At 42.7% G+C, this 8,002-nt stretch overlaps 1 protein-coding gene across 1 annotated transcript; it reads right to left on the minus strand.

Moving 5' to 3' along the window:
• Positions 1-58: 58 nt before the first annotated feature.
• LOC128500128 (peroxiredoxin) lies at positions 59-6,309 on the minus strand. The gene is made up of 6 exons (XM_053469164.1): positions 6,207-6,309; positions 3,719-3,832; positions 3,275-3,428; positions 2,810-2,932; positions 1,812-1,942; positions 59-462 (listed from the first exon to the last, which is right to left on the minus strand). The coding sequence occupies exons 2-6, from the start codon at positions 3,822-3,824 to the stop codon at positions 377-379; spliced, it is 600 nt and encodes a 199-aa protein (XP_053325139.1). The 5' UTR covers positions 3,825-3,832; positions 6,207-6,309; the 3' UTR covers positions 59-376.
• Positions 6,310-8,002: the final 1,693 nt, after the last annotated feature.

Raw genomic sequence — 8,002 nt, forward strand, 5'->3', positions numbered from 1 at the left:
TACTTTTTTGCTGCATGGTATATATAAATAAATTAAAAATAAAGACACTTTGGACACATTTTCTAAGTCACTGGTCAGTTTAATTACAAAACTTGATAACCTAGCAGAGGTTTTGAGGAACATTCTCACACATACAGGATTCTCTGCTGCCGTGGCCTGCTGTACTAACAAGCAGGCAGTCCAGGAGTCAAGTATAACTAATGCACTACACACCTCTGGGGCACATACAGGGTTAACAGGACCCATAATGAAAAACAACCACTACGGGAAGAACTAAAGTTTGAAGGTTTGAAAGAACTTTACAAAAAAAACCCTTTTCCCCTTAAAACACGAGACAAAAGCCCCATCTCGTCAGGACTGCAGGCATTTTCGACCTTTACTTTTGCTTGGAGAAGTACTCTTTGCTTTTCTGGACGTCGGGTTTGATGGTGTCGCTTCCCGGTTTCCAGCCGGCGGGGCAGACTGAAAGAAAGTAGATTAGTATGGATTAGAGATGGAATAATATGATAAAGTGAAACTCCACAATTCCATACAATCGATAACGGACGGCAACAGGGGATTTCTTTAATCTACTTTTGCAATACTAGGAATCACCAGAAATTCACTGGGCCACTTGGGCTAGTAAAAAAATAAATAAATTCAGAACACTATATAGTTCAATGCGTTCTGCCATTCAAGTTGTTTTACTTTTTTACCGACTGAAGGGATTCAACCAGGCATTTGTAAGCTATGATCAGTGGCATGAAATGGCAGAGCAAGTCATTTGATCCAGAATTCCACAGGGGAGGAATAATCACGTAGATCATGGGAACAGACAGTTAAGACTGCTGCTTCCACGCATTATAGCGTATAATTAGGTATATATGTGAAGCATTTGGAAACAGATAGCCTTTGGATAAGAGTTACGGTCACATCAGACCTCGCACCCGTAATATAGTTGGAGGGTAAAAGTTTGGTGAAGTGCCTTCTATGGGCTCTGGTTCACCGTGTGGCAGATGGTGGCACCATAGATACTGCAGACCAGCTATAAGCAGGATGGACCGAGGTCACCAGTATGTAGTGTTAGACCCCAACATGTTACAAGTTAGCCAAATATAGAAACGAAGATGGGCATCTGCACCCCATGAGCCTCACCGGGTTCCAAATACAATAAATATTTCTACAGTAATTAAACATGGCTCTGAGGACTGGGATGGACAGCTTTAAATGGAATTACGAGACGCCCAACATTGTAAGACTGGCCATTGACAGATTTAGGAGTGGTCCCTTGATCAGAGGCACATTGGGATGTGTTTCAGGGGTTTCTGTGACAAAGGGTCAGACAAGGGAGTATCTGAAATGAGAAATACCCAAAGTAACCCCATCCGCAGAGCTCTACAAACACTGTCCTAACCCGACACATCATATGTGAGGATCTCACAGCAGAGAGCCGGCATCACCAGCTCACATCAAGATACTCGAGATTGTCTTAACAGAAGTTCCGGCATTCGCTTTTTGGGGCGAGTAGCAGAGATCCTGTGGGGTCTTTACAGACTCTTCTGAACTCCAGAAGGAAGAGTTTTGGCCTTAAACCTAAACACCCGCAAAAAGCTACGCACGTGAGGGTAACGTTGCAGGGTAATAAAGTACAATAGAAAACACTAGAAACAGTTTACATCTATTTCTGACAGCGCAGAACAAACACAAAGTACCCTCACTATAACTAACCTTCACATTGTCCGGTTTACGAGCCGGGTTTCACAAAGCAGGCAATACACTGTGTGAAGGGGCAGGTTGTACCACCTGCTGTAAAGCAGGGACAGAGTACTCACCTTCTCCGTATTTGTCTGTGTGCTGGAACGCCTGCACGAGCCGAAGAGTCTCATCTACCGAGCGGCCGACAGGCAGATCATTAATGGTGATCTGGCGCAGAAGTCCTTTATCATCGATGATAAACAGACCCCTAAAAATAAATAAAAAAATAAATAAAATAAATAGTACAAAATAAATAGATTTTGTACATCAGTTGGCACTCAATTATTCTGTCGAGCCACTTAATATAGAGCTTTATTCCTGGTTTCAGGTTTCTGATAAACAAAGCCGCCAACATGCCTTTGTTATGAAAAAGGAGACTTATTTACTTGAAAGCGGAGATCAAATTGCTAAAGAGCATCAAGAAACCATTCCTGCACGCGGAGGGCAATATATTAAACTAAATTGGTGACAAGCTAATAGGTTTTTGTAACTGCGAGATACATCTTTTAAATAGTACAGACTGAACATGTGTGACTACCTTAAAAATCGGGTCGCCATGGAGTCAGGAGCATTTAAATTAAACTTTTCTATGCAATTTGAAATGAAAATTTTTACAGAATCTGTTAAAAAAAAAAAAAATTCCCCAAGCCTGCAATCCATAACAATATCTGTACAGCGAGTGTTTACCCTGCATTACACGGCAGATCCTGAATTACCAGTATGTAATATGGTGACGTGTATAAGCATGTCTCATACAGATTTCTACATACTACACCTTCGCGCTGGAAGACATTGCCTTATCGATGTGGCTACATGGTCTGGTACGAGATCTGCCTTTCTGCGGAAAGCTTTTCCTCCGGTGAGTGCAGCTAAGGCAAGGCACTCATTAATAGCCTTTACAACCACCAAATAGCTAAATGTTACCAATTAAATTGTTTACAAAACACCACCACCCGCAAAGTACCATTGAATCCTGCGACGGATGACTTGATGCACTCGTGCTAAGAGAGCCTCGGATTTATATACTGAAGCCAACTACCTATAGATGCAGTCAGCAGCTCAGCGCTGCGGTTACCTGTAGGAGATCCCTTCATCCTCCTTGAGGACACCATAATCCTGAGAGATGGTGCGCAGGGTATCGGCCACCAGAGGGATTTTCATGGCGCCCAGACCGCCTTCTTTACGTGGAGTGTTGGTCCTGTAGAGGATGGGATGTAACGTTAGGCTGCAGTTACATACAGCAGGAACATGATTTTAAGACTGGCTTATATAGGAGATAATAAACCTCCGAGGAAGCGCATGGCCTTTGACAGTCTAGATTTATAATGGCGTGCTTCTCTAAAAATCAAGGGTCAGAGGCTTAGATGGAACAAAGTTATCATTTAGAAATATGGGTCCATAAGTGGAACTGTCTTCAGAGATGGGTTTAAAAAAATGGACAGACTAGATAGAAGGGATGGTTCTTGTTGGCTGAGAAAATTGGTTATTTTTGAAGCCATCTCCAGCTACCATTACAGTTGATGTGTTTTTGAAGACGTACCAAGCTAAGTGACAGAAGTGCGAATCCACGGAGGCGCCGATCACTTCGCAGTTCAGCTTCCTAAACTCCTCGACCCGGTCGCTGAATGCGATGATCTCGGTCGGGCAGACAAACGTGAAGTCCAAGGGGTAGAAGAAGAATACAACGTACTTTCCTGTAATGTAAAAATAATATGTGGGATCTCAAGACAGGGACAATCTATTCACTCCGGTACATAGCAGCCACGAACAGGTGACAATTGTTGGACATCCCAGTTTCAGCGCTGGCATCTCAGTTAAAAATTAAACTTACTGGGGTGGTAGTAGATAAGTGGAACAGCCTCTAAGAAGAAGTAGTAGAAACTAATACAGTGAGAATTTAAGCATGGATGGGATAGTCATTCGGCTCCCAAATCAAATTCTGTTTTTATGTTTTCCAAAGAATCAGTTCATAACAGACACCAACCTCTGTAGTCGGAGAGCTTCAGATCCTTGAACTGCCCGTCGGGCATCACGGCTTTTGCTGTGAAGTCAGGCGCAAGCTTCCCGATTTTGGCATTTCCGGAAGACATTGTTGTGTCTGGAGATAAATAAATAAATTACTGCAAACTCCTGAGCGCTGACACGGAGCAGCAAGGCCAGACACGGCCGAGAACTGAAAACACGGAGTACGTGAAATGCGTTCCCTCAGCGAGAAGTATACCAAACGCCGACGGCGGTCGTTAAAGGCTTGGACCTGCGCCACTTCATGCTCAACAGGTAATAAAACATGTGAATCGGGATCATGAATATTCTGCACGCCGTAAGCAGAAAGTAACAACCCCTCATCCGAAGATTTCAGAGACAAAAAAAAAAAAGATATAAAAAACTTCTTCAGACCTCTGGGTACAAAGACCCCCCCTTCACAAACTATTTGATACCCTGTTAAAAAATAGACTTCAGGAGTCTAATATTTCAGAGATTTTTGATTATTCATTCACACAGAAGTGATCCGGTTCAGACAGATCTGTGTTTTGAGACACGGCCGTACATCTCGGCTGGTGAGCGGACCATGTAAAGCGAGACCCTGCGGCACGTGGGATGTAGAAACTTACAGAAGGGAATCAATTATTTAACACAGTAATCAATTCCTTTTTGTGAGTTGATCCATGTTACATGAGTGGGGCAACATCACATGATGTGCGTGTGTTTGTGTCCTGGGGAGGAAAAAAAAAAAAGTAGGTCCTTGCATCTTAGCTGTGAAGAATAATTGCCCTGACCTTACAATGAATGCAGTGGTTTTACATCACACCGACCGCCATTCACGGATTCTATGCTCTGGCTCATAACAGGAACTACGATACATGCCATTCTGTTAAATCGCCTACGTTTGCATCTCGCTAGTTATTTAACCAGGGGCCGCACGTGCTTTTACAATCAATGCATATACATAAAAAAACACTTAAGTCATTAATTAACTTGAACTTTTGCCCGAAAAACTCTGATCACCCTGCACTACCATTCAAAGATTTTTCCTTCATTCCAAAGGGCGCCTAAGTAGCCGCACATAATCTGGGGAGGAGAGGTTTAAAAAAAGATATATATATATATATATATATATATATATTATTATTATTATTTATTTTAACTATAATGGCTCTCCTTTTACATGTAGGCTTACACATTGCAGGAGCAAAAATTACAACTTTTACTTTTTTTTTTTTTACAGTCAAAATAGTGTTTAGTCTATTTTTTTTTCTTTAAAAACAAACAAAACACAAAGCTTCTTGGCGTGGCTACTTTGTGGCAGCTTTTGATGTATAAGTCATCACAAAAGTTTCAGGGTTGCACCTAAAGCGGGAAAAAAAAATTCATTTTACAGCGTCTAAGCTGTACTTGTTATAAAAACAATGCCCATCAATCCTAGACATGAAAAAAATGGCTTTTATGATGCGATAATACAGGTTCTTCCTGAACAGACTAAAAAGAATCATAAACTTGCAACTCCCAGAGGCAAATATCCTGTTCCATGCGCGTCCTCATTACTCAACTTGGCAGACTTGCTACCCACCTTAAACCGCCGTTTCACAATACAGAATAAATTCTAGAATATCGATGGGAAAAAATTACTGAGAAACTAATTACCGATGGGAAAAATAATAATAATTAAAAAAAAAAATACATGCAAGTCACATTTATGAATTGATGACAAGCAGCATGGAAACCAAGAATATTAAGTACCTGAATCCCCATCCTGTAATCTTAAAACAAATTACAAATTTAAAAGGATTATTATTATTATTTTTGATTTTTGCTCCATTGGGCTGTGGATTGCTAGAGGAGATCCCATACATCAGACAAGCAATAAAGGAGTTAATGCACCGGGATGGGATGGGGCATGTCAACCTAAACTGGGAGGACGACCCCCCCCCCCCCATAAAATATACCCCCAATAAATGAAGGGAACATTAAGGGTGAATATTCTAACTGCCCCAGCACCCAGGAAATGTGCAGCTTCCAATGACGTCACCAATCCCTTACAGAAGGGGTGTGATGGACAAGAAACTTCTAGCAGGAGTCTGCATCGGGGATTTAGAAGATTAGAATGCGGCACATGAGGCGTCATGGCAGGGCTCGGCGAGTAACAAAGGGAGCTCTGTGTAATATTATATAATGCGCTCATTCTGCGGTGTATAAGGACAGGTGCAAAGATGCCACGGTTGGGGCAGAATCGGGGCGCTCGGGGGGCACATGCATGGAGTCTGCTAACGAACAAAGAATTTGCCCTTCACTTTCCTCTCCCATGAGGCTCTGTTCAAGTTCAAAGCCACCCTGACTGCATACATCCTCAGGGCTGATAACCCCCCTTGTGCCCCCCCCCCAGCATACGGCCTGATACAGCGCAGGTGGGATGAACGGTCCATAGCGCATGCAGTGTGGGGAGATGGGGTGGTATTAGGGGGGTTTCCACTTACACAGCTCTGGGTACTCCGAGACGGCTCCGAATAAGTGCAGGAGGCGGGAGGAGAAGATCTCAGCCTTGGAAGGGCTATATATGCGGCAAATATCGCGAGCACCGCCTGCTGCCCTCCCCCAATCCTTACAGAAGCGTCTCTCCGTCATCCTGTGCCCTCCCTTCCCATGTCAGGGCTGCAGGGAGTGGAGGGGGCTCGGGATGCCCACTCACCCCATGTCTTACTCATTTGCTAAAATAAAAAAACTCTATTGTCATCATTAGTAAGATGAAGCTATAGATCAAAAGCAGCTACAATGTATCCAAGGAATATAATAATACTAATATATAAACTGGGGGGGGGGCTGAAAAACTTATAAACTGATAATAAATTCAAATAAATATATTTGACAGATTATGCTCCTTTTTGGAACTTTGGTTCTTCGTATATATATTTATTACAAAAAAATAGAAAGGTTTCCAATTTACCTGAGCATTGAGGATATTTCTTGTTGTGGAAAACGTGACATTCACTGACTGTTCCTTGGTATGATCCACTTGGGATATTAGTTTATTAGTTCTCGATCTGTTATCTTAACCCAATCTACTAGACAAACTGACTTGTGGTAGACAATAGAATGGCTCAGGCTTAGTCATCCAATTGGACATTTTGACAAATAAAAGTCTATGGAGGAACGGACTTTGTTAGCATTGCCATAAAGCATCAGCTCAGTGTGGTGTTTGAGCCGGGATAATCACCCAAAATATCAAATGAATGACAACAATGGCCGCCTCCAGGTCTGAAGATAAATTAATATTTACTGGATCAAAAAAACAGGCTTTTGTCAATGCTGACTTACACTACTGCACACAGCGCTGGGGGGTATATTACTGTATAGAGCGCTGGGGGTTATATTATTGTATACAGTGCTGGGGGTATATTACTGTATAGAGCGCTGGGGTTATATTACTGTATACAGCACTGGAGGGTATATTACTGTATACAGCGCTGGGGGGTTATATTACTGTATAGAGCGCTGGGGGTTATATTACTGTATACAGTGCTGGGGGTATATTACTGTATAGAGCGCTGGGGGTTATATTACTGTATACAGCGCTGGGGGTTATATTACTGTATACAGCGCTGGGGGTTATATTACTGTATACAGCACTGGAGGGTATATTACTGTATTGAGCACTGGGGGTTATCACTGTATACGGAGCAGGAGGTTGTTACCATAACTCGGAACTTTCCAGGTTTGATCTGGAGAACTCCGGAAGAAGGACCGCTTCTCCAGTTTTCTGGGTCAACACCTGAATCCTCCGGGGCGCAGGAGCGAGGTCTTGACACTTACTCCCCACCCATTGGGGGCTATTGCTGTATACAGCGCTGGGGGTTATATTACTGTATACAGCACCGGGGGGGGGTTATAATACTGTATACAGCGCTGGGGGTTATATTACTGTATACAGCGCTGGGGGTTATATTACTGTATACAGCACTGGGGGTTATTACTGTATACAGCACTGAGGGTTATAACTGTATACAGCTCTGGGGGGTTATTACTGTATACAGCGCTGGGGGTTATATTACTGTATACCGCGTTGGGGATTATTACTGTATACAGCACTGGGGGGGTTATATTACTGTATAGAGCGCTGGGGGTTATATTACTGTATACAGCACTGGGGGTTATTACTGTATACAGCACTGAGGGTTATAACTGTATACAGCTCTGGGGGGTTATTACTGTATACAGCACTGGGGGTTATATTACTGTATACTGCGTTGGGGATTATTACTGTATACAGCGCTGG

This window comes from Spea bombifrons, chromosome 6, assembly GCF_027358695.1.
Source record: "Spea bombifrons isolate aSpeBom1 chromosome 6, aSpeBom1.2.pri, whole genome shotgun sequence".
NCBI lineage: Eukaryota > Metazoa > Chordata > Amphibia > Anura > Pelobatidae > Spea > Spea bombifrons.